General features: G+C 39.7%; 1 protein-coding gene across 1 annotated transcript in view; it reads left to right on the top strand.

The window, feature by feature from the left end:
* Positions 1-1,404: 1,404 nt before the first annotated feature.
* The window catches only part of LOC136884197 (LIM domain only protein 3), a 196,801-nt gene continuing 170,672 nt past the window's right edge, over positions 1,405-27,533 (top strand). The window contains exon 1 of the mRNA XM_067156241.2: positions 1,405-1,718. Coding sequence (XP_067012342.2) covers positions 1,667-1,718 — 52 coding nt within the window. The 5' untranslated portion in view covers positions 1,405-1,666. The remainder of the gene's footprint in view (positions 1,719-27,533) is intronic.

The raw sequence follows: 27,533 nt of genomic DNA, 5'->3' as shown, positions 1-27,533 counted from the left end.
ACTATTTATTTATGTCAACTCACTGAAAACGCATAAATAACACCAAAAACTTCACACAAAAATACACGTGCTCTTATGAGAGAATCAGTACTGTTCAGGCCTATCCGCTAGAGTGATCTCCAGTAGCTGTCCCTCGATAAGTCGCTCAGTGTCGCGTATTATCTCTACTGTATTTGATAATAGTTACTAGTACTACCGCAGTACCAAACGTGCACTACTACTTTATAACCCTACCGGGCGAGTTGGCTGTGCGGTTAGGGGCACACAGCTGTGAGCTCGTATCCGGGAGATTGTGGGTTCGAACACCATTGTCGGTAGCCCTGAAGATGGTTTTCCGTGGTTTCCCATTTTCACACCAGGCGAGTGCTGGGACTGGACCTTAATTAAGGCCACGGCCGCTTCCTTTCCATTCCTAGTGCTTTCCTCTCCCATCGTCGCCATAAGACCTATCTGTGTCGGTGCGACGTAAAGCAAATAGCAGAAAAAACTTTATAACCGATTTCAAACCGAGTGAAAATTATCGAATGTTTTCATTCGGTGGTCACGCTTCACAATCGGTATTCTACTGTTAGTTGAAAACATTCGATATTCCCATCACTAGTGAAGAGCACTGCGTGAGGAGTAATCCACTCGCATGTTCGCACCCTGAAGGATAATTTTTCATCAATGAAAATATAGGAAAACCTTCATGCGAAGATTAGTGTGTACTGTCTGAAATTTTTTATCGAAAATAAATCAGTCATACCTCTCATTAAACACTTCTGCTTATAGAGTTTCATTTCTAAGTTACAAAAAATATAATTTGAAGCTGTTAGCATGCAATCGAAACTTAATAGCACTTTCCACTCCTAACGCAACTAAATCAAATGCGGTCACTTGCAGAATGACCGCAGTGTCCGATAAGAACAGTTGAGAATGAAACACGTGCTGCTGGCCATCCCCCACCTTGTATTGGTTACAATATTTCTGATGGGCTTGTCAGATAACGTCTGGTTTCTCCCCTAAAAGCTATTGTACGGCAGAAGTGAGGGAACCAGGCCGCATTGAGCCAATATTAAACATGCTGAAGTGTCTCCCTCCTTTCTGCTTTATTTAACAAAAGCTGAACAAATATTTTATCACTTAAAGTGATGGGTATAGAATGAAATGAAGAACGAGACTTAAAGAGTGTTGTACGGTTTTTAGGGAAGAAGAGAGAACGGGAACATTTTAAGTTGTTTGACGTAATTGTGTTTAGCAAGCGTCTGGTGTTACTCAACTGTCATCCCTGCTGTAAAGCTCGACGTCACACTTACCCTTCTTCTGTTTCTCACGCATGCGCTCAACTCCCGTTTGGGCTCCCCCGGCATCAGTTTGCAATCACAGAGGGAGAGGCGAGAGCAGTACCGACATTCAGTGAGAAAACATCGAGCCGTGCAGATGTACTGCGATCATTGATATCACTGACACATTCTTATCGTGTTATTTTAAATGCTTTTTGATAATACTCTGTTACTGAAGCGGGTGCTCGCTGTTGCGTCAATGACTATCAGCTCTGAAGATAAATAAACACAAACTGTAGCGCGAAAATAAGATCATTTTAACGTTTCCGAGTGAGATTTAATTTACCAAAGAAATCTGACATTTAGTGCATTATCGGTCATAAACTCTGTTCGTAAAATTGTCTATGAAGACTTGGTCGGGGGACGGAGATCTGTGCAAGCCTATTTTCACTAATAGTAAGTGTTCAAAATCTATATATTTTCATTCATTAGATGGCAAATTTTTGTCATGAACATGTCACTGTAGTTTCGTGCATGTAGTTTGTGTCCGATACGGTAATGATTCATTATTTCTAAATGGAATACTTGGGAGTTTCCACACTATGTACCAATATTAGCATAACTTAATTGCTTCTGCATTGTTTACCAAATTACGGAGCACGCTCCGCATGTTGACAGACATTAATTTGGAGTATAAATTAATATTCCTTAACATACAATTATAATTGTGTCGCTTGGTTATCATTTAGTATAATTGGTGCTGTATATTTTATTGGTGCTATTCCGCTTGCACCATTGATTTTGATTATGCTAGTTGACATTTTATGCCGCAGTTCTGGCGTATTGGTTTTAATGCCGAACGCGTGGCTTGTGTTTACTGCCTTTGAAGATGATTTAATGTCGTACTTTTATGGGAATGGCTCTGCAAATGTTACCAGGGGTGAAATTTGCTCGCGTTCACCGTGTTCTATGCTTCGATTTTTTTTAAAAAAAAGCAAATAACAGTGGATATGAATAAGTGAAGTAATTGGTTGTAAATCCTTTTAAAAATTACACAGCTTTTTGCAGATACCACTGCCTTGACTTGATATTAATTTTAATCCTTTTTTTTAAATGTACGAAAACCCGCTCTGATTGGATTCACTTATATTCATTGCATGAGGGTTGCTTAATTCTTTCGAAGGATTTTAACAAATTTTTATTTATTTTAATTCTTTAGTGAAAGATAACAAATTATTGAACTGGATTTCTGTGGCCATTTGAGAAACTGACGTGGGAAATACAGCGGAATACTAAACAAACCGACCTTTTCCATGATAAAATCTATCTGAAAGCATATTCTTACACTTTGTAGCAATTTAGAATGTCTTATACGTATTATTTTAGTAATGAAATATTATAAAACAATTTGCAATGGAATTTACTACCTTTTGAATTGAGTATATTGAATTATTTCCAGCTTTCCCATGTCAGCGTATCGGTGGTGTATTTTCTGGAACAAACGTGTTTAAATATCATCATTCATTTCATTATAAGATTATTCAAGAACTGAGTGTGAACTATGAAGAGAAAGAGGAAAATATCTATCTAATTTTCAAAATAAAGGATTTTTTCCTATACCACATTTTGTTGAAGGATCTAAAAGTATAGGGACCAAAGTTTAGAACTGAAAATATGTTTTATTTCTTACCATTATATTAGTGTTTTACTGACAGACCCTTGTTTACCTTTTGACGAACTGCTGTAAGGATCTTTTTTCCAATGTTCCTGATTGAAATCTGGATAGGAAATTAAATTACTGGAAGCTACATTTTATGTTAGGAGTTTTGTGTCTTCACTCACGTTATTAATCTCAGAGATCCTTAATTGTTTTGTGAATAGATGTAAACACAATATATAACTTCATGGAGTTATAACATCGAAGACTTACCGCATTTGTTTCGTGGTCGGTTATTTTTTCCTTAACTGATGGTTCAACATAATGATTTGAAATTTCACTTAGTTCAAAATAGACACATGAAACGATGTCGTACTTTAACCATCGTATGTGCCGACAGTGGGTTTACGCTCTTCCTACATCATCATCATCATCATATCGCACTCAAACACCCAGTGGGTATACGGAATAATGAAGGTTTTATTTCTTAAGAAAATAAATGGCGCTTTAGGCTTCAATGGCAGTAGGCTGTGACTGTTCACGCTTTTCATCTGTATTCCCAATTACCAGACATCGCCTTTCATGAAGATATATTCACGCTTAATGGATTAAAAGAACTACCCCAATCCTCGTGACGGACTTGTTACATTCTGAGTGAACTGTTACTCAGTTGCCAGACGCGAGTCCTGCATCTCGGAGAAAAGTTCCTTCTTGTCAGTGATATAGAATCTGATTGGCTGAAGGGCTATAAACTCAAATTGCCTCAGCCTCCACCCCTCTCAGGGAGCGTCGAAAGAGTAAACAGAGAAAAGGATGTAAGATTCTCTTGAGAGAATTTCCATTGAACGTTAGTGAAAATTGAATTGAAAGCTAGTCTATGGTATTTTTTAAACGGACTTGTAAGAATCGCTGCAAATTTCTAATGGACTGGAGATGGTAGTGGCCGGTTCCGCCTTTCAGGGGTAGATCGTCCATCATCTTGCTTGAAACTACCAACAAAACAGTTAATATAATGTAATGATCGCAGCTACGGTGTTAAGGCTTATTGAACTGATGCCATACAGGCTGCCCGCGTTTCAATTTTGACGTTCCGTTTTACTCTATAAGGTGATCGAAAACGGATCTCTGTATGGGTGCCTTTTAGTTAATTTTGTCGTGTATACACCAAATGTGTCACCAGGGATCCTTTATATACCGGCATCGTAAGGCACGCAGTGTCGAATGGACTTTTTTCCACCCCGTAAACATCCGAATCTACGGTGTTTGAACCCGAAATCTGGGGTTTCGGAGGCTGACACTCTACCACTGATCTATGAAACAGTTGAAATATTGTTATCGGTATCAAAGTGTCTCTTGTTCACAGAAAAGCGAGCAAGTGGTTGTGTGATTTGGGTCGCGTAGTTGTCGGCTTGCATTCGGGAGATAGTGGGTTCGAACCCCACTGTCGCCAGCCTTGAAGATGATTTTCCGTGCTTTCCCGTATTCACAGCAGGCAAATGCTGGGGCTGTACCTTAATTAAGGACACGGCCGCTTCCTTTCCACCTCTACGTCTTTCCTATCCCATCGTCCCCATAAGACCTGTTTATGTTGGTGAGACGTAAAACACATTGTAAAAAAATCCCATGAAAAATGGCTGTGTTAAATGTCTCTAGTTACGGAATCAAATTGGCTCTTGTCCATCAAGTTGATGTCTAGAATCCATAAGTCTTAAACCATTTTTCGTAGTGTTTTACTAATTCAGGAAAATGGACAAGAACCATTTTGCAATTGAGCACCTCAATAATTGAGGAGCTATCTGGCGGTGATGAGATATCAATAACGGCACCCAGTAATCTTCACGTCTTCGCATTTAGCAGCGGTTGCTTGGCAGGCGAGAACCCATCTGCGCTGTAGAGCTATGATGTTTTGAAGTTTGCAGATTAATTAGAAGACTTCAGAAATGGCCGTAGAAGGTAAGATAACAAAAATGGTGGTGGTGGCGATTATTGTTTTAAAAGGAAGTACACCTAGGCATCCCCTCTAAGGTATACAACACTAATCAGAGAGAAAAATTGGAAGGGGTCCGAAACTTCGAAAAATGAAGGTATCGGCCAAAAGAAGACGAGGGCGACGAAGGGCGTGAAAATGAAAGATTCCCCTACGCCTCGAGTGCTCTAATACCGTCGGGGTCGGAAAATAACAAGAGTTGACAAAGGGAGGTCGGATAAGATAGATGAAATTGAGGAGCCTGGCACAAGTAGGTGGAAGCAATACCGGGACTCAGCTGAGGGCCCCGTGGACTCCAACCCACGCCCCAAAATTCAGAGCCTCTTACGACAGACAGGGGATACCGTGGGTGTTATTCTACTGTGTCCACCCACAGGGGGAAGATAACAAAGATGAGAGACTCCAACACAAGGGTTAGACACAGTATTTAATGATTTGAGCTCAAAAATCTTACAAGCAGAATAAACTACGGTGCTACTAACAGAGGGTATGGAGGTGCGTCTGATGTCTAAAGGTATAACATTCTGTGATGAAAATGTATGAATCCTGTTTCCTTTACTCGCGCGCTTTGGGTACTGCGTGGTGATATCCCCTATTCAGTGAAGAGGAGGATCAAGTTGCCCAATATCAAACCGTCTCTCATCAGTCTTTTCTTTTCCATAAAACTGGTTTAAGTGGTTTATGCTCGTTGCATCGCTTAAAAATATGTTCTATTCGCACTCAAGGGCTCCACGACCAAGTATAAAGTATATATTTGTACTTCAGGCTCATCTATTTTAAGTTAACTCTTGTCCCCCTCCAATCGTGAGGGTTACAATTTACAAACACTACAGTGATTTAAAGTCCTAATCTGTCCTAAAACCAAATCCTGACGGACTGAGTTCCGTTGTTAGGCAGGGAGTTTCCTCCTGTGTTTAGGGTTGCAGGTTCCAATCGCGGCACACTTCTTTAAAATGCGGGAGACCTGTGTCGGTTTAGTGACATTTTAAAGAAGCCCTTTTCAGGACAAAATTCTGCTACCTAGAACTCTTTAAGACCGATAATAGTAAAAAAAATATATTGAAAAACATAGTTTATTATAACTTTTTAAATCCGAAATTCTCATTTTTCTTTCTTTCATTAACCTCATGCTAAATATCAGTAAATTATTCATCGACAAAAATAAATGAGCAATTACTTTGCGGTGATAGGAATTATTCTGTTTTTCATAACTGTGTCACAGCCTCCTTGATCGTTTTTCAAACTTTCTGGAGTGTTACCTCCTATCCGGTTCCTATAGTAGCTGTCTTTCAAAATTTCGCGTTTTTATACTCTTGGACATTTTAGGTTTATTAAAAGAAGTAAAAAGTTAAGAGCAGAAATTTCTCGTGTTTATATTTTTATTAGTTTGTTATGTCTTCCAGTATTCTGTCATTCTGAACGATCTAAGTGCCTTCACTGGGAATTACGTATAATATTCTCTTCTCTCTGAACATCTCTCACAGAGTTTATAAGTTCGTTATAGTATGAATGGCATAAACTGTTAGTGCAAGCAAAAAAAAGAAAATCCTCGTACGCTTCCATTATGTGATCCGTAATCGAGTTTTACTCACAGCATCCACGAGATCAAATCTGACACTAATTATGATATTGCCCGCCTGGTGGCCACTTTTTGTTCAGGAGTCAAGTCTTGAATGGTTTGACACCGTAGTTAGCTGGTGCGAGGTCCCATTGGTAAAAAAAAAGTCACCATCAGAATGTCGTCCGGCTAGGTAGGAGAGGTGGTGAATCAGTAGACTGTGTGCCGAAAACCTGGATTCATTTCCAAATTTCTCCGCGGTGTTCATATTGAGCGAGGGCAATATGACGCTGTTCATTGATTCGTCCGTCGGATGGAGACTTCAACCCATGAGCAGACTCCTTGGTGTCATTCGACAGGAGTAGCGTATATGGGTTTTACGCTCTTCCTACATCATCATCATCATCATCATCATGATGTCGCACTCAAACATGCAGAGGTCACCAATGGGTATCAAATAGAGAAACCTGCACCAGATAAAATGAACCTGTTATCGGACAATTCCGGTACTAAATAAAAAATATAAAAATAAATAAATGAATAAATAAATGAAAAAATAAACGAAAAATATCTGTATGACTTGAGTTACCGTGTTGCAGAAAATTTTCCTTTGACGTCGTTTAGCTTGCCTGCGTGTCAGTTTTAACGTTTTGTTTTATAGGACTAGGTGGCAGAGAAAACGGGCCTCCTTAAGTCGACTCATTGCTAAGTTTAATTTTGTTGGGTAAACACCAAATGTGTCTCCGGAGATCTTTTGAATGCCGATATTGTACGATGGACTACTTGTTATTTAGCCTTCAAAATGTCGACTCAATGCCGGGTTTGAATCAGCAATCAGAGGCTGACACCATACCTGTAATTCACGTGTCCACTACCTCTGTATTGTAATTATTCTTTCGTGTTCCTCTCATACAACCTGAGTCAACCGACATTTCGCCTCCATACAACAGAGTTGATCTGGAAATAAAATTATACTGTCCGGCGCGAACCCATAGGACAGAAGAGAAGAACGCATTAGGAAGTACCGCGAACAGAAGACATTACTCGAGATTCCATTAATATTATCTTAATAATACCAACATTGACAGAATCTCCGAGGTGAGGAAAGATAAATTTTGCTTTGGTGTATTTGGCGAATGTTGGCACTGATGTAGGTTTACGGTGCGCCTCCAGGTGCGCCTCGCAAATTGGCCTTTGTTAGTAGTGTTTTGCAAGAAAGTGAACATTTTATAACGTAGCAGTATTTTGAAAATAACCAGAAGACTTGAAAAAGCTAATCATACCCGAGTCTTCTATCGATTGGAGCTGTTAATAAAGTTATTAGTGATAGTTTGATACTAGTTAATTTTTTCAGAAGACCTTTCGGTTGTTGTCTCGGATTGGAATCGAATGATAATGACGGTTATAATAATCACGCTTCAGGAAATGTAGAGAATGGTAAGGCAAATAAAATGCTCTATCATAAATCAGGTTGTGAAATGCAGTGGTAAGGTAGAGATAAAATGGTCCTATAGAGTGAAAAGCCTTCTGGTTGGACAATCGCATCAAGCAATTTAACAGGTTTGCAACAACCGTTGAAGCATTACTTTGATCGCTATTCCAGGTGGTGTGAAATGCGATCATTGATGGAGAATTGGATGGAGCAAAGAACTCGCAAGCTCTCTTTAATACAACGGAGGATTTGTCAAGACCTGATTTTCTTTGAGCCATGTAACTGGGGGTTGCTAGGAGAAGAATAGACAGTTATATTTACTTTCTAGGTGTAGATTCTATCAGCGCACCGCTGTAATTTGCCACACCAATGCATTTCAGAATCGGAAGTCAGTTACCGAAGACAACCAAATGCGGTTATGTTGCAAAACAGACTGTGGTGAGTTGAACTGTTTTTCCATTCAGTGATTCATAATTGAAGTGGATCAGCCACTGGAAGGCATCAAATGGCGTGGCAAGAACAAGTTGTTTGTTTATTAGGCTGATTATTTGATGATACTACCTAAAAGTTTGAGAACAATAATTTGTAATTTAACAAAACGTGTAATGTGAAGATCAAAATGTTGTCAAAGTGTCGTCTGAATGGGGAGAGATCCAAAATCTTCTGGTGCCGTCGCCCCATATACGGCTAGCGAGCATGCCCTCTATTCCACGTTCCCAGAGCCAGCGTCGCCATGTCTTTACAAGCAAACTTTCAGAAAGGGCAAATAAAAATGTTGGATTTCTAATCTAAATATATTGAGAACCCCACCGTATATATCCATATCTTTTGTTTCTCACCCAAGCATTGTTATTTTCCCCCAGTTATCCAGTATACAGGATACGACTCACGCGATTTTGCGGTTGGAAAATAAGCAGACATTTCGCAGAGATCTTCTCGAGGCGTCTTCAAAACGCTTCACCTTGTTTTCTTACCACGACAAAAGCCCACAAGCTATATTATCAAGTCTATAATTACGGACTGTGAAAGCATCATTCTAAGAAGAAATTATTCTCTCTTGTAAACGAAATAGACCAGTCCAGGCAAATAACCTCAAATATTCAGTTCATTTCGCAATATACTGTTTGCAATAATGATATATTTTTTTTAAAAAAGCGGGTAATTTCTTCGTGCACCAAACCCACCGGATAAGAGATACTCTTATCTACCCATTTCAAACTACTGAACTTATACACTACTTCAATTCAACAAAACGCCTGCAGTACGTTAATTAAAACTGCCAATGCCTATATTTTCGCTAATCGGACACCATCTGATGAAGAAATAACAGCATGTCTGCGTTCCCTGAACATTACTAATGCCAGTATGATTACCAATCAACGTAACGGCCTTCTGGACTGAAGAAAAATCCGTCAAGAACTTGGAGAACGTGAATGGTCTGCACTAAAGGCATCCATGTGGAGTTGTACAAAGAATATACATACACCTGCCAGCAGCTGGATAAAACATCAAGAAGACCTTAACTGCAGTGAATGGCGCTAAGCTATTAAGACGACAATAACGTTACTGCAGTCAGAACTGTTCCGGGCAGATCTCTGGACGGTAACCTCCGCAGGGAGATAGAACCACAGGCTCACGTCCTTGGATCTTGTCTAAGGTGACCAGCTGTTGAAGGAAGAAATGATGGATAAGACAGTCAAGAAAGGGGGAAATTTCCACAATTTTGGGGAACAGCTATATTTTTAGTTCTAATTTCAAAACGACAAAAATGCTAACGTTTTCAGAAGCATTGTGTTGCAAGTTTCCCTCTTTTTTTTGACCAAAAGTACTTTTGCTGAAGTAATAACATAGAAAAATACATTTTACTCATCGTTATTGAAAAAATTATTTTCTAGTCTGTGGATTGAAGACCTAAATGAAAATATGGAGAAGTAACAAATTCTGAAATAATACGTAAAATAAATATTTAACGTTTTATAGTCTAAATGTTATCACAAGTTAAAAAAAAATTGGAAATAGAGGAAAGATTACGAACATATTCATGGCACTTCTTAGTTTTATCAGTTACTGAAATACTTTCTAACAGCACTTGTTGGACCGATGATCTAGATGTTAGACTAATTTAATCAAGTAAATAAGGAATAGCACTTGTTCTAAATTTCATTTATCTTGCTTGAAATTTCTATTCGTCCTGGTTACGTTATGTTTAGTTGAAGCTAGATGGCAGGACAGTTGGTTATTGTGAAAATTCGTACTGTTGACAATAAAACAAAAATTCATTCCGATAGAAAACGGGACAGTTGCGGGACGTTAATAAATATCTTAAAATGCGGGGCGGTTGGTCACTCTAATCTTGTCCGCTCGGTGATGTACTGAGCACTCCCATTACCATAAAATCATATCCTTCCTTGCTGGAGAACTTCGTAGGAAAGGCTTTAACATAGATGAATAGATCGACTGCATATCATGTAATGGCAGTTCCAGGGGAACAGACATGATACCCTGCAAGAACAAGCAAGGCTGCGTAGTAGACCCGACTATCAGGATCAGCTAGGCCAGCCTGAAAAAATTAACACCGCTAAAGGAGACATACACAACCCAACGATACCTTACACTATAAAGGGAGATCAAGATACCAGGGCTAATGTTCGGAGCTCGTGCTATTGTGCCAGCCTTCTTCATCAAGTTCTGGAAACGGTTCACTTTACCAAAGGACAGAATTACTTACCTCTTCATATATATACAGTAATATGCCGTTCGGTGGAAATCGTGAGATCTCGCATCTAAAACCTGTGAACGTCATTTAAATCATTCTTGATTTTTAGCCTGCCTTAAATCAGCCTACTGATAACGCATGTTAGTTCTTAGCTTTGTGACTTTTACATTTAAAAAAAAAATGATTATTGCATTCTCTCTCCATGTCGGCAGCCCACGCACACGGGAAGCTGATGGTTTAATATCATATTTCCTTTTACGGGAAAATATCTTTCAATGTGGCTTTGGACGGTTCGCACTGCACTCAACAATATATAATATAAGACGGACAATTTCGAGTGGTCACGAGCATGACTTATGGTCATAAGGTAGGCTGGAGCGTTGAATTGAATTAATTGTCGAATATCAACTAAGTTATAATACTGATTCATTAAAGTAATACATAGAAAAACCTAATAGCCTACCTATTTACTAGCTAGTTACTTTGGAATTATGTTTCGACTACCTTTTTAACACTGCAAATAAATCCATATATTATATAAACCTCCCTGTAAGAAGAGAGTAAATGCAAATCGGTATTATTTTCAAATGAGTTGAGAGCGAATGGCCCCCCATGGCGCATGATTCTTTAAGTGTGCAATGCCTCTGTATATCTCGCCCGTAGCGGAAGTTCGGCTCCCCGCCAATGTCCACTGTGCCGATATGAACCGTGTGTGTGTTGTATCTCAGTGAGCCGTGATTGCGTACGATTCTTTCAGTGTGTCATGGCTCTGTATATCTCGCCCGCAGCGGAAGTTCGGCTCCCCGCCAATGTCCACTGTGCCGATATGAACCGTGTGTGTGTTGTGTCTCACTGATCCGTGAGTGAGCCACTCAGCACTGTCTGCTGCGAGTCAACTGAATCGTGTGCCGTGAACTCGCCGTTCCTGTGAATCGATTCACTCGGACACTTGAATGAATCGATGCACTGCTTCGAATCATATACTCAGTAGCCAACACTAGTGAGGAAGGGTAGCAGGAGTATATTTTTTGCTAAAGTCATGGACTCTGAGGTATGTTTCACCCGCTTAACGAGCGCATTCGTCAGTCTGGCAGTCTCTTTAGTGTCTGTTAGTTTGTAAGCACTTTTTAAGTTTCCTTAATTTGTATATCTGTCTGTATGTATGTACGCGCATCACAAGAAAACGGTTGAGCAGAATTTAATGAAAATTGGTATGTAAAGTCGGGTAAGAAGTCGGTATAATCTAGGCCATAAATATTTTTATTCACAGTGAATGAAATCGTAGTTTGGGGGAAGGCCTAAAATGCAATTCTCAAATATTTATTTTATTAGCGGTTCTATCGATAAATACTGCATAACTAAAGTTAAATAGTACTGCATTTCCGATCATTTATGTCTTATGAATTTTTACCGTACCGGCTATGATAAGAGATATTCATGAATTTGGAGTTTTGTTGCGAAGTCCATATCAGCGCCGAGTCACGAGAAAATGGGTGAACAGGATTTAATGAAAATCTGTATGTAAAGTCGGGGAATAAGGAACTACAATCTACGCTATAAATAATTTTATAAGATTCCCTAATATTACAGAGTCGGAAGAAAACTAAATGTGAAGGCCTACAATATAGAAAGCTCATAAAATTGATCAACAATAATATTACATTGACCGTTGTTTGTTATGTGCTTTGTGTCTTCCCCTGTCATTCCTCTATGGTAGATGGGATTATTGCTACGTACCGAGTATAACAGCCTGCCTTAATATTGCCGAGGAGGAGGTGGGGGGAGTTAGACCACTTTCTTCTTTAGCATGCCATTTCCCTGGTTCGTACATTCTCTGATACTACTGGTACGTAACAGACTGGTTCATCATAGCATTCCAGCTATTCAATCCTTACTCTGAGGCACTGATTAGAATGAGCAGTGTGCACATTGAACGGAATAATGACAGGAGTGTTCCGCTGTCTGCAGCCTGGTCATTCAAGCTCTGGAACTTTGGACTGTTAGATCGGCACCGTAACTTCGTTAAAACTGAGAAAATGTGCGGTTTTTTATTTGATCGAATATTTTGTGTGATAACATTGCTTTTAATAGCTTCATTCCTATTGATGTCATTGTAATGACATATGTTGACTTCAGTTGGGAAAATCACATAGACAGTCTTTCTGAGAAATCCGTAGCGAAGCACGGGTACATCAGCTACTTGTAAATACATTGTAAATGAAGGTTACATATTTCTTCATACGGTTATGAGCATATTTAAGAATTGTAATAAGGATGTAAAGGAGAGAGTGTAAATTATTGACCACCTGAATCCTCTGTCCAACCTTGGTCTAAGGTTTTAAAAACTTGCTTCCCAAGGAATAAAGGTAAATAACTTAATCCATAAGTTCTAATAAAAAGGTATAAATCATATTGAACCTAAAAAATTAGACAATATTAATATCCTTAATGATGTTAAATTATAAGATAAAGGAAACTTAGAAATTTCATATCCTAATCAACCCCCTAGAGCTCTAACAATTAAAGCCAACAACTTTAAACCGTGGTAAACAAATTATAGAGGGTGACGGAAATATAACTCTACTTAATATACACCCCCCTCCCCGTAAAATTGCCAACATAACTGACTCACGTTCTCTTTAGTACAATTCATCCGGAAACAGGGGCTTCAACAGGGGCCTTGGGTAACCACAAATGAACGAGAAATATAGGAATTTTTACTATAAAGGCCAAAATCAAAACCAAATAAAACAAAACATAAATTAAATACATAAATACATTAAATAAATTTACATTTATTAATAATCTTAAATCCAAATTACCGTACATTATATAAAGCCAACAACTTTAAACCGTTTGGTACAAACATTACCAGTAAAAGTATTAAAGCTAACAAAGTATAGAATAATAATACGCCCCAGCCTGCAAACGGTCAGGTTCATAGCCCCAACCCAAAATTAGAAACAAAGTTGGGATTAAACTGATTTCAAAAACAAATAAAAAGAAAATATTCTTATAGTTCTAAAAGTACAATATAATATCAATAATAAAAATAAAATAAAAACCTGAAACAACTGATTATAAAATTTAACACACGATAAAGCCGTGTTCATCAATGCACACATTCAAAAACTTAACAAAATAAGTCTATAAGATAAAATATCACAACCAAAATAATAGCTTACAGTAGATTACTGAAATCTCCAGATAGGACACCCCCTCCCAAAAAAATAAAAGTTGTGAAATTTATTAAAGATTGAACCACTCACAAATAATAAAAAACACAGTGGGATTAAACATATACCTAATTATAACTATAAAGTTTAAGATTGTAAAACTCTAAATGTTTGAAAAAAATCATCACCATGTGTACGAATTATAGAAACCAATACAGATACTAATAAAGCCCTCCCTCACACACAGAAAATGTTAAAAAACCTTACTAAAAATAGTTCACAATAAAAAATTCAATTATATAAAAAGTAAACCAAATAAACTTAATACAATAAATTCTAAGCTCAACAATATGGACAACAAATGTTTTACGTTTAGAACAAAAGGCTCATATTCCCACAAAAAATACCAGAATCAACATAACTCAACTTATACCTATTGCGATAGTTTTAGTAGTTCAATCAAAACACTGGCCTTGTAAACTAATAAAGATATCTCTTCTAAAACTCGGAGGAAAGAACATTCTCCTCATTAATCCCCCAAATTAATATTTTACACTAAACTACCCTCTGAATTAAAAATTTAAGAATCCTTATTTTCAATTTTCTAAATAGTCTAATCTTTGCACAAGCGAATCATCCTCTTGCTATAACCCTAATCATTATTGTACTAACATGTATTCTCTATAACTGTAGGAATAATAATATAATCTTCCTTTTGGTTTCCTTATATTCTATTCCTAGTTTTTTAGGGGGGATATTTGTACTCTTTATTTACATCACCAGTTTAGCTTCTAATGAACTATTATACGCATCAATAAAAATCTCGCCATCATTTTGTTATCAATTACTTTAATCCTAGTAATTTAATCGATTACAGATCCATATTTCAGAAATACACTTACCAAAAATACAATATCTATTTATCTAACAACCGGCATCTTAAATCTTAAATACCTAATTAAACTTTATATTAAACCTAATCAGCTAATCACTTTAATATTAGTAAATACCGAGCTCGATAGCTGCAGTCGCTTAAGTACGGCCAGTATCCAGTATTCGGGAGATAGTGGGTTCGAACCCCAATGTCGGCAGCCCTGAAGATGGTTTTCCGTGGTTTCCCATTTTCACACCAGGAAAATGCTGGGGCTGTACCTTCATTAAGGCCACGGCCGCTTCCTTCCCATTCCTAGGCCTTTCCTATCCCGTACAATAGTATTAGTTCGGCCATTAATGAAGTGATCCCAGTAGAGCAAGCTGGATTCAGGCAGAACCGAAGCTGTGTTGACCAGGTGCTAGCACTAACAACTCACATTGAGGCTGGTTTTCAAAGGGGTACTAAAACATCTGCAGTCTTTGTAGATCTAAAGGCTGCATATGATACTGTGTGGAGGCAAGGATTGATGGTGAAGCTGCAGCGAGTCATCCCTTGCAAAACTGTAACCACACTGATCAACAATATGCTAACCGAAAGGCTCTTCCGTGTCGTCATGTATGATGACATTAGTCGTCTTAGGAAACTAAAAAATGGCCTTCCCCAGGGATCAGTATTGGCACCTCTTCTATTCAATCTCTACATATCGGATATTCCTGAGACAAAATCAGTAAAATTCTCTTATGCAGACGACCTAGCCATTGCCATTCAACATCCAGATTTCAGCTATGCCGAGGCCATTCTGACGTCTGACCTGAATACACTTAGCTCTTACTTCCGAAACTGGAGACTACAACCCAGCATGAATAAGACAGAATCTGCTTGCTTCCATCTCCACAACAAGTTGGCTAATACAAAACTCCAAGTATGCTTCAATGGCTCAGTGCTAAAGCACACTCCTAATCCAAAGTACCTCGGGGTAACGCTTGACCGAACCCTATCTTATAGAAAGCATCTTGAAAACCTCGGATCTAAGTTGAGATCACGTAATAATATTCTATTGAAATTGTGTGGAAGTTCATGGGGTGCTTCAGCGGACACATTACGACGTACTGCGCTTGGCCTCGTGTAATCTGCAGCTGAATACTGCTCTTCAGTATGGCTTAACAGTTGCCGCGTGAAAAAAGTCGATGTACAACTTAACACCACCATGCGTGTCATCTCTGGTACTCTGGCCTTCTTATCCAGTACTTTCCTTCAAATATCTTCTGCAGGAAATTGTTGAGAAGATGACAAAATACCAATGTTTTCCTCTTCTTTAGTGTTGTCAGAAAAAGCCTCAGTGTTCATTTCTTTAAGAACTTGATCATTGGTTTTCGTCATCCTTCTCCGTAGACACATTTTCGCCGCCTGTAGCCGTTTCTCATCCTCCATAAGTTAAAGCACTAAATTTTGAAATTTTATTTCTTTCCTTCCTTTTTCTTTGACTTCAAAATTTGATAAATAGAACATCTGAATAAACAATAACAATACAATAATGAGCCTGTCAGCTCCAATTACAGTGACTTCAAGTCCAACAATCGGGTGCAAAACTAGAGAGAATGATCAACATGATAATATGCGAAGGATGAGCATTATAGCTCTGAGTCTGAGCTCCAACATTAATACAGTCCAGCCTCTCAGAGGCGTAAGTTTGTAATAGCGCACTGACAACCTGTAGGTTGTTCTTAACCAAAGTATTTACACACCTTTGCCCAGATGTGAGCTTATTTATTGCTCGACAGTTTGTCACACACAGGTCTGTACGCAACTACAAAATGAACAGGATCAACAAGGGTCAGTGAATGCCCATTCTAAATGGCCTTAATGTAAAAAGAAAAGGTTTAATGTGATTGGCCATGAACAGAAGACTAGGAGACGAAACCCTTGCACTCTTTCCAGAAGTTCCTAAAACCCTAAGTGGGCTTATGGCCCAATGACACAGAGGCTAAGCCTATTCTACGCCGGGGTGACTAAATGAAAAACATTACAAGAATAATTTTAGACGATTAGAAACTTTAGTCACCTCATACCAAGTTGAATGGGAATCAACAGAGGGAAATTACTCTTTGTTCCCTTATATTACATGTTTCCCAGCAGGGATTTGAACGGAGTCCCCAGAATTGCCGAAGATCTATATTTAAACTATGAAATTAGAACTTTACATGAATAAAAGAAGCTTTAAACCTTCCCCTCAAGCTATCTGCCGGAGCTTGAGAACATTCTGCCATTGCCTTGAGTTGCTGGGCCTTCCCAACGCCGACCTGTGGCCTCTGCCTCCTTAGTACACGCCGCACGCAATCCGCTGGAGCGATGTAGATGACGACACAGCCGGGCATTTATAGCATTTCGAGGGGGAAGTTTCCAGAACTCTTTACAGAAATTTTCACATTTCTAATTGGTTGATAGATACAGGAGATTGGGGCGGGGTGTACAGAAGTGTTGACAACCTTGACACAAGAACAAAACCATCTTCAAAACGAAGGTTAGACACCTCTGAAAATTAACTTTCCCTTAAGAATGAATTGTCCTTAATCCCGCCAGGGGGGGGGGGCACTGTGGCCGATGGTAGATACATATAACAGTTGCAAACCCAAGTATCTTGCATTACATTCGTTCAAGTTCAATAACATAGGTGGCCTTATAGAAGGCGCGCAGTTTAAGTGGACGGAGAAGGTACAATAATGATCGACTTTGTTCTTGGTTTCTTTTCATACTTTTAGTCAGTAGCGGCGATTGAAAATTAAATGTAGGGGGGGGGGCAAAATATTTACAGATAACAAAGTAGCCGGGTTTGTGGGATAGTGGGGTAGGGGGTATATACATTAAAACTGAAAAAGGGGGGGGGCTACAAAATTCTATTTTTATGCTCATTGGGCGAATTTCGGGAGAAAGGTAAAGGTTGTAATATATTTTTGACATTTTGATTCAATACTATACAATGAAACTTTCACTACAGGAGCAATATTACACATGTGTTACAATTAAATAAAAGTACGACATGATTATACAATTAAAAGTTGTTTAGTATTTGACAACACACTAAGAAACTACCAGACACTAAAGAGACTGTTAGAGTGAGGAATGCGCGCCGCAAGCGGGTGACCATACCTCAGTGTCCATCAACTTGCAAAAAAATATCCCGTGCTACCCTTTCTCCATTACTTGCTGTGGCGCTATACAAATAGGTTAACCATGACGAAGGACATTTTATGCGTATTTCTGCTAATAATGTTGATATTAATTCCTTGTTTCAGCCAACTAAAATGGAATACAAATGTAATGTTTTCTCCACAAAGTGGGGGGGGGGGGGAGGGTCGACTGCCCTCCCTCACCCCCTTAATCGCCGCTACTGATTTTAGTTAGTGATATTTTTTCATTTCCTTTTGCGACATACTTCTTAAAATTAAAAAAAATGTATTCGTCCTGGTGTGATCCATTCTTTTCTTTTTTAACAATTTAACAATTGTATAGAATTCTTTCTCAAGTCTGACTCGTTGACTCAATGGTCAGCGTACTTGCATTCGGTTCAGAGGACCCCGGGTTCGATTCCCGGCCGAGTCGTGGATTTTAATCGCTTCTGATTAATTCTTCTGGCTCGAGGAATGGGTGTTTGTGTCCGTCCCAACACTCTCCTCTTCATATTCACACAACACACTACACTACCAACCACCACAGAGACACGCAATAGTGATTACATCCCTCCATATAGGGTTGGCGTCAAGAAGGGCATCCGACCGTAAAACAGGGCCAAATCCATATGTGCGACGCAGTTCGCACCCCCGGCCCCTCAGGTGTGGGAACAGCGGTAGGAAAAGAACAAGATAGAATCTAATATAAATTATATATAATATAAAAACCGTGTTTGGCACCGCCACTAAAATTGCTCACAGTCTGAGTAAAACCAAGGACAAATTGTCCCCACTTTTACATCCTGGGGTATACAAAATTCCCTGTACTTGCAGTAAGGTATACATCGGCCAAACATGCCGGTCCATTGGTACCCGTATCAAAGAACATGAACGTAATATTCGTCTCAACCAGCCAGACAAATCAGCAACAGCTGAGCACGCTGTATCGTCGGGTCATGTCTTGAGCTCGAGCTCTTACCCACACTAGACAATACAGGTCCAGGATTGTACGGGAAGTTGTGGAAATACGTAGAAATCCTAACAATTTCAACAGGGACACTGGCTATCAATTAAGTAATACCTGGTTGCCAGCCATTAAGGATTTACGTAGGTAGTTCCCTTCCCTGTCCCTTCACTATTGTTATTTCGTCTCAGTGTTTTCCAAATTCGTACGTTCTTCATCGCCAGATGTTTCTTTCCATGCTTGTGTCAATGTCATACACCTGTCAATGTCATACGTTACGTACACATGTTATGTGACTCTCTTAGACTGATTCTGATGATTCGGTCAGCTTCCGCTTCGAACGCTAGCGCTGTGCCACGTCCGGGGAGCCATCTGGTGACGAATGAACGTTCCGTTTCCACTTCTATTATAACGTTTAATTTTGAAAAAGTCATTGTTTGAGAAGCCTTGCTCGTGGACAGTCGAGATTTTCTTCTGATGACGCAGAGCACAGCTCTCTGCGAAACGTAAAGCATTTCACCTTATTTTCTTGACACGGCATAAGGCCAAAAGCCTATTATCATGTCTACAAGTACGGGTCGTGAAAGCATCAATGGCAAGATACATTCTTTCTCAAAAAATGTATTACATACAGAATAATGAGACGAGAGGTATCAGTTTAGCGATTTCATGAATGGTCCTTGCAAATATTAAATCTATACTTTTTGATCGCTCTAGCCTGTCGTAGTCACGTCGAAAGACTATGCCTATGATAACATAATTTTTAAATTTCGTGTGGTTAATTCTAGCCTGGTGTAGTCCTTGAAAGGCGACATGTATAGGAAACTATGCCATTCTGGTGGATGATAGCGTTGTGCGTTGTCTATGAGTTGCACGGATGTTGGGACAGTAGGCCTACAGGCCATCAAAATTCAAAATTAAATCCCGGACCCGGAACCGACAGCCACTACGCTACCATTCATCCAAGGACACTACATCCATATTATAATTGCAAGATATAACGCAATCTTTATCCACTTCACAGCGCAAGTGTCACAGTGAATACAGGTAGTACTTGTGAAATTCTATTAAGCATAGCTTAGTTTAGTGAAGGAACTCGCATGGTATCGAACCGACTCTCGTCTAACCACTAATCCTCTCCCAGCCAAGCGTCTCTCAATTTCATTAATTATTGTTACAGGCAACAGGACAGCTATTACTGCCACAATAATCCCTGGCTCTCCATATAACGCTGTCCTCCACCCTCCTCTTACCCCAGTAATAAGCCAGTACGGGGCGGAGTGGGAACGGAACTACTGAACAGTAGCTTGCCAACTTCACAGCGCGTCATCTTCAGCTTACAAAACACACACTATGTGGCGCATTCAAAGGGGAGAAAGAGATTTCTAACTTTTAGGAAAAAGGACATTTCTTCTTCTTTTCTTCTACCTCTTTTCCCACATTTTCATACAACATATCCCACCACAAATCAGCACAGAAACACTCAGCAGTGAATTCAGCCCTTCATATGTACGTGTACAAACAAACATTCAGTAAATATTTCGAACCTCACTGTCGGCAGCCCTGAAGATGGTTTTCCATGGTTTCTCATTTTCACACCAGGCAACTGCTGGAGCTGTATCTTAATTAAGGCTAAGGCCGCTGCCTTTCCACTCCTATCCCTTTCCTATTAAAAAGGAGTAAATATGTTCATGACTTTAGGAAATTTCGTTTTATTATACTTTTAAGCCAGATATATTGTAATGTAATGCATGTATGTTTGTAATGAACCTGCCTAGAAAATGGACCCTTAATTCGAAAACTCAAATTTCTATTAAAAAAAATTCTGATTCGGAATTCAATTTTCAACTTTTAAAGAAACTTTGTTGTTTAATGCAATAATTTGATCAGTTTTATCGATTTAAATTTAATATTACGAACCTGGTAGATTAAGGGAATATGGCTTCAAAGTTATATTAATAATTAAAATATTATTTTTATTTTTTATTTAGTCAGTTTGCCGTTCAGGTTTTGTTTCTACCTCGGGTTCAGCGAGGGATCTCACGTCCACCACCTCAAGGGCAGAGTCCTGGAGCGTGAGAATTTTGGTTGCGGATAGAACTGGGGGCCAGTACCTCTCCCAGGTTCCCTCACCTGCTATGCTGGGAAGAGATTAGAAGGGATACACAAGGGAGACAGAAGGAAGCGGCCGTGGCCTTAAGTTGGGTACCATCCCGGCATTTGCCTGGAGGAGAAATGAGAAACCACAGGAAACCACTTCGAGGATGGCTAAAGTGGGAATCTAACCCCCCCTCTACTCAGTTGACCTTCCTAGGCTGAGTAGACCCCCGTTTCAGTCCTCGTAACATTTATCAAATTTAGTGGCAGAGTCCGGGATCAAACCCGGGCCTCCAGGGGTGGCAGCTAATCATAGAGAAACCACTACACCACAAAGGAAGATATCATCTTACAAAATATTATTGTTGAGTTTTCTGCACTTCAATAATAATAATAATAATAATAATAATAATAATAATAATAATAATAATAATAATAATAATAATAATCCCGTGTGGGTGGGGGACGCAGACGAAGAATACACCCACGGTATCCCCTGCCTATCGTAAGAGGCGACTAAAACGGGCGACCAAGGGAAGATCAAATTAGAACCATGAGACTACTTGTGATTAGTAGCACTATGTGAGGAGCACCATGGGATGAGGGAACCCATGGTTCTGGCTTGCCTTTATTTAGTACCCACTATATGAGGAATTTCATTACCTGTGAGTAATACCATAATGTGTGGAATACCGCGAGTCTACGCTACTTTTGATTAGTACCTCAGCATGACAACTACCGTAGTTCTACTTTCCTAGCGATAAGTACCATTGTGAGGGGCCGATGACTTGGATTTTGGACTCCTTTAGACTGTATCATCGATTCAGTATTGTGCTATAGAAGCAGTCCCTTGGTCAGTAATACCATTGTTCTACGCCACCTTCTGTGCATGCTAGGCACTGTGGGTCGGTTCCACTGATCGTTTTAAATTTATATCCATCCATTCATTCTTCATCCTCACGTTTTGAATTGTGATCAGGGGCTGATGACCTAGATGTTAGGCCCCTTTAAACAACAATCATCATCACCATTAGTTTCATTAAGACTGGTCACGCCTCCCTGCCAGATACGGATATTTAGTCCGTCAGAACAACATTCGCTGTGTTAATTTTGCGTAAAGCAAAGGAAATTTAATCTTACCGTACCGCACTCTAGGAATGTATGTTTACATGACTTATTTACGCACTCTACAGTATAACTTATTTGAGGTTAATTTTCTTTTACACATTAGCATAGGAAAATGAACACAGCGAAAATTGTTCTGATCGACTGCATATCCATATGTGGCTGGTAGGCGTGACATTAGGAAGAGCATTGTGAGATATGACCTTTTTGTTGGAACAGCGACGAATATTTCTCTCCGTGTACCCGTTCTCTCGTACTGTACGTTAAAATCCTAGCTAAAGTCGAGGTATTCAGTGTTGAAAGTTAGCACACTGATACGCAAAAGGTCACATCTTTCTGACACATAATAAGGTGCTGAACAGACCCAAGGAACTGAGTCATGTCGTACTGATGACGAATTGGTGGTGAAATCGTCCCTTTGCCTCCTCTAACCGTGGTCATTGCACATCAAGATTCTTCATTTCGAGGTACATTATACAATCAGGCGCACACAAGAGCTCGTTGGCTGCTGCTTCAAACCCTCAATGCGATTCATTACCGCGGCTTAGCAGTACAGCACGACCAAGATCACTGGCCACAAGAGAGAGGAAATTAGAAAAAGTCATGAATAATGAATCTCGTCTTCTGCGAGTTTAATTTTGTTATTGTTAAACCGTCCGCTGGTTGCTGAGGGGGAAGAACATTTCCATTTTTATTGCAGCGAACAATAATGTCAGATCGCCTCTGATTACAGTTTGAAGAGGCTGGTGGTTAATATATTGTCTGACGGAAATAATGAATGCAGAGCAAGACGGCAGGGAGGGCTGTCTTCACTGTAAGCGGGGTTGGGAATCGTTTACTTCAACAGAGTCTCTCGCACAAATCAAAAGAGCGGTCACTTGTGATCGTGCGTGTTCGTCAGGTATTACGAAGCGATTCAGCGACCATTTATATCGTGCTTTTGATTAGTTTTTTTTGTATTCTCAAATTAGACAAAGAAGAAAGGAACAAAATTTGAAATTCCCTTTTGAAAATGTAGGAGAAACCTCAAATATAAAACTTTGAAAGAAGAAACCTCGAATATAATAATTACCACACGTTTTCTTTTTCTGAGGTACATTATAAATTCATTAGTTCAAGTTAGTTTCGGAAGACTGTTTACTGTTCAGTTGAAACTGAAAGATGGCTTCAGATATTACAAACTTGTACTGAAAAACAAAGTACTCACTTGGGGAACAGTAGATGGTCTTGGTATGGTAACAGTAAGTTTTTCGCTACTGGCCCAAGTTTTAATAATAATGATGTTATTTGTTTTACGTCCCACTAACTACTCTTTTACGGTTTTCGGAGACGCCGAGGTGCCGAAATTTAGTCCCGCAGGAGTTCTTTTACGTGCCAGTAAATCTACCGACACGAGGCTGACGTATTTGAGCACCTTCAAATACCACCGGACTGAGCCAGGACCGAACCTGCCAAGTTGGGGTCAGAAAGCCAGCGCCTTAACCGTCTGAGCCACTCAGCCCGACAGGCCCAAGTTTTAGAACCTTGTCATTTAGTACTAGAAACCCGAAATGCACTATTTAAAAAAATAGCTCCACAAACCTGTAATGCTATCTACAAATAAATAAAAGGTAATAATAATAATAATAATAATAATAATAATAATGGCGTATGGCCTCCGGAGAGACCTGGTGCAGGTCTTTATGAAGTAGACGGCCTATTAGGCGACCTGCATGTCTGTGAAGATGAGGGCCTTACCTAGGATGATTTCTAATGTTGAATACGACACACACACCCAGCCCCCGAGCCATTGGAATTAACCAATTACGGTAAAAATCCCCGACCCGGCCGGGAATCGAACCCGGGACCCTCTGAACCGAAGGCCAGTACGCTGACCATTCAGCCAACAATGAAATGTGATTACTTGCTTGTAATTTAGCTTATTTGTTTTATTTTATAATTAATTTTTTAACAACTTACAAAAAGAATTACGATTATTTTATCTTCTTGTATTACATTTGCGGCTTCAGCTACTATTTTATGTATATTTTCAGTCTTTTGATCTTGTTTTCTGTAATCTTTGTGCTTTGAATTGTACAAAATTTCTCGTGACTCATAATGCAAAATCAGATGATTTTTCTGTTTACCAGCATTTTCCTTCGTTCTCGTCACAGATTTGATCAAATGTTTCGTGACGACCACAACTTTCATCACAGAACTGCAGTAGGTCGCAATGTATTAGTACTCGCCACGTAAGGTTATGCAATAAAAGGGAAATATCGCCGCCAACAGTGGCGGCGCGTGACTTTCGTCACTGGGGGTTCAACAGAAGAAAAAAAATTGCACCCCCCCCCCCCCCCTCCACCTCTCCCGTCGTGGGCCGTAACCTCCCAAAATAAGATGATAGAAGTTTTGAAAATGTGATCGAATACGAGAGAAGCAGACAATACATGCCGATATTTACCACATGCAAAATTAGAAATGTTTCACAATCGACTTACCCTATGTAGACAGCTTATACAAAAAATCCATCCTGCGCTCCTTGAGGGATGCAAATTTATCTATAACTGCTTCGTTGAAGTCCACAGAGTCTCGAACCAAGTCCTTTTCAATTGACAGCATAGCAAGAGCATTAAGTCTATCCTCGGTCATTGTGCTGCGCAAGAAAGTCTTTATTCTTTTCAGGGTTGAGAAGCACCTTTCTGCTTCAGATGTCGTCATGGGAATAGTAATAACTATATTTAAAAGTTTTATGCTTTCACCAAAGACACTCTGCAACTTATTTTCTAAAAGAAACTGCAACAAAGTCGTAGCCCCAGAAACAGTTCGAAAATCATTTCTCATGTATAATATTTCAAGTTCGGTTCTCAGTTTCGGTTTGTCGAGAAATGGGTAGGCCTCACACGCTTTGTACAGAAGTGAGTGGGGAAACTGCTTCTCAAAGCTGCCGAAATTTTCAGCTTGAAACAAGTTTGCTGCAAGAAGGTGGTTTGTGAATTGAAACCGTTCCTTTGCTTGAAGAATGACTGTGTCACAAACTTCTTTTGCCGCAATTCGTTTCGAGGTACGCAGCGGCCCTCGTGATACCTTCACTGGCGGGGGCAGTATATCATGTTCGTCAGCGATGTGGTCAATTTTATTTTCCCGAACCATTTTTATAGCAGCCTCGAAACCTGAAAGTGCGCCTTTGACTTCCAACGGATCTGAATTTCGCTTTTGTAGCTGACTGTATAAAATGTCCACATGAGGCATTATCTGATGGAAAACAGCCAACCAGAACTGAAATAACGGGTGCTCCAATTTTAAACGCAAACCTCTTGCTTGCGATATGGTGTTAGGCTGTCGAGAGGTAGTTTCCAGTTGATCAAGGCATTCGATGAGGGCATCTCTGTTCTCGTAAACTACTTCAACGGTCCTTGATTTAAAATTCCACCTTGTGTTTGAAGCATGAGGTACTCTTCTACCAACTATTTCGGTCAATACACCTGATCGCTGCGGGGAGTTATTAAAGAAGCTGGGGATTTCACTTAAATCTGCAAAAAATATACGGACATCCGTATTCTGGCTTGTCGCTTGTGCCATGACTAAGTTCAAAGAATGGGCGTAACAGTGAACATAATGTGCATGCTTAAAATCTTCCCTGATGAGAGCTTGCACTCCTGAATGGCGACCACTCATTACATTCGCCCCATCGTAACTTTGTGAAACTAACTTATCTGGGCTATCAACAACATCGCTCAAAGAAGATTTTAAACACTCTGCTATTGTCTTAGCATCATGACTAGCGGGTGAGAGGAAACCCCAAAATCTTTCAACTGGCTTACCGTTGGGAAGAACGTAGCGCAGTACAATAACTAATTGTGCTGTAGTTGATATATCGGTGGTCTCGTCTGCGATTACCGAAATGAAGGGCGCAGTTGTGATTTCTTTCTTTCTTTATTTTCTCGCGACAGATTTCAAACATGCACGAAAGCAGTTCATTCTGAATGTCTTTCGAGGTGCCTTTGAAAACAGTAGCTTTGGACAGATGGTCCTTTAATGCAACGTCAATTTCAGAACTAAAATTAACGAGGCCTCGGAATATGCCAGGATTCGAGGATTCACTTGTTTCGTCATGCCCGCGCAATGCCAACTCAAACGCGCCACAGAACTTTACACAGTCGATAATTTTTGACAGCACATAACGATTTTTCCGTACTTGATCGTTGTGTCTTTCGACAGACTGCCTGTAAGCACAATCAAGTTGCTGCCGGATATCGTGTTTTCCCAGAAGATCGAATTCTAACTGGGCAAGCATATGAGATTTAGAACTTTCGTGTTTCTTTATTTTTTGGGACAAATGTCCTAAATCTACTACTCCGACTTTGGTCCAAGTCCCTTCGCTTTCATCACTCACGAAGCATAAACACGGAAAACAAAACAACCTGTTAGTAACTTCGCACCCACAGATCCACTCGGTTCTTTTGTATATATCCATTCTGAATTTACGCACGATTTCTTTACTTTTACTTTTAGTCTGCTTCGTTATAACAAGATCAGGCATTGGGCGCCCGGCATTCTTAATCTCAAGTTTTCGCTCAAGAGAGAGACAAGAAAAGTTTGTCTTCTTAAGTATCTGGACACTGTTCAAACTCATTATGTAGCTCCTTACCTTTCCGGGGCACAAAGATTGTGGACGTAACTACAACGCACAAAAACACACACACGCACACGGACAAAAGATTGTAACTTCTTTATATCCTAAAAATTAAGTTTCAGAACGGCACAACGGTGCAAAAAAACACTCACACGCTTGCACAGCGTACAATAATGTTACGAATTATGATAATTGCTAAGTACAAACGTTTACAAACACTAGTTTCACACTTGAAAAACACGAGGAAACTATAGGAATGAATGTTCGCACTTTTCACAATGTTGGTAACTTAATTTTAAGAACTAGTGTGAGCTGGTCAATTAGCGTTTTCATTGGTATTACCTTCCCGCTACTCTTTGCCTCAATGATTTTTAAGCTATGTTTCTCTCCAAAAAAGTAATTATTCCAAAGAAGGCAAATGAATAGATGTTTAGTAAGTATTGATATATTTGGGACAAGGTATCAATTGGAATTTGGCAATTTAATATGACTTTTGGTAGTAATGATGCTGTTCAACACTAGCGCTAATTATGTGCACTATTCTCTGATGCCTGGTTAAATTCCTGTAAGGGCAACAGATGGCAGGCACATACTATTACAGTTTTCTTACCCCAACAACACGACTTGCGACAGACTTGAGAGAGAGTGGCATACTGCGCATGCCTACACCACGGATATTCTTTTCTGCGATATCCAGGTCTTGCTTTAATGCTGACAGACTTCCCCCCGCACCTCACTGGTCCCTTCGCCTAAGTACGGACGGAGATGCAGCCTTGTATGGGGGTTCATTCCAGACGAGTCTCCAGCCACAGACTATGCGCAGCTCACATGAATTAAGAGCCAGTACGAGTATATTACGGACAGATGGGCTTAGCACGAGCTTTGAGAATGACAAGGGAATCG

This window comes from Anabrus simplex, chromosome 12 (assembly GCF_040414725.1).
Source record: "Anabrus simplex isolate iqAnaSimp1 chromosome 12, ASM4041472v1, whole genome shotgun sequence".
NCBI lineage: Eukaryota > Metazoa > Arthropoda > Insecta > Orthoptera > Tettigoniidae > Anabrus > Anabrus simplex.
The sequence above is the reverse complement of the archived record's forward strand: the minus strand, read 5'-3'. Positions and strand labels throughout refer to the sequence as shown.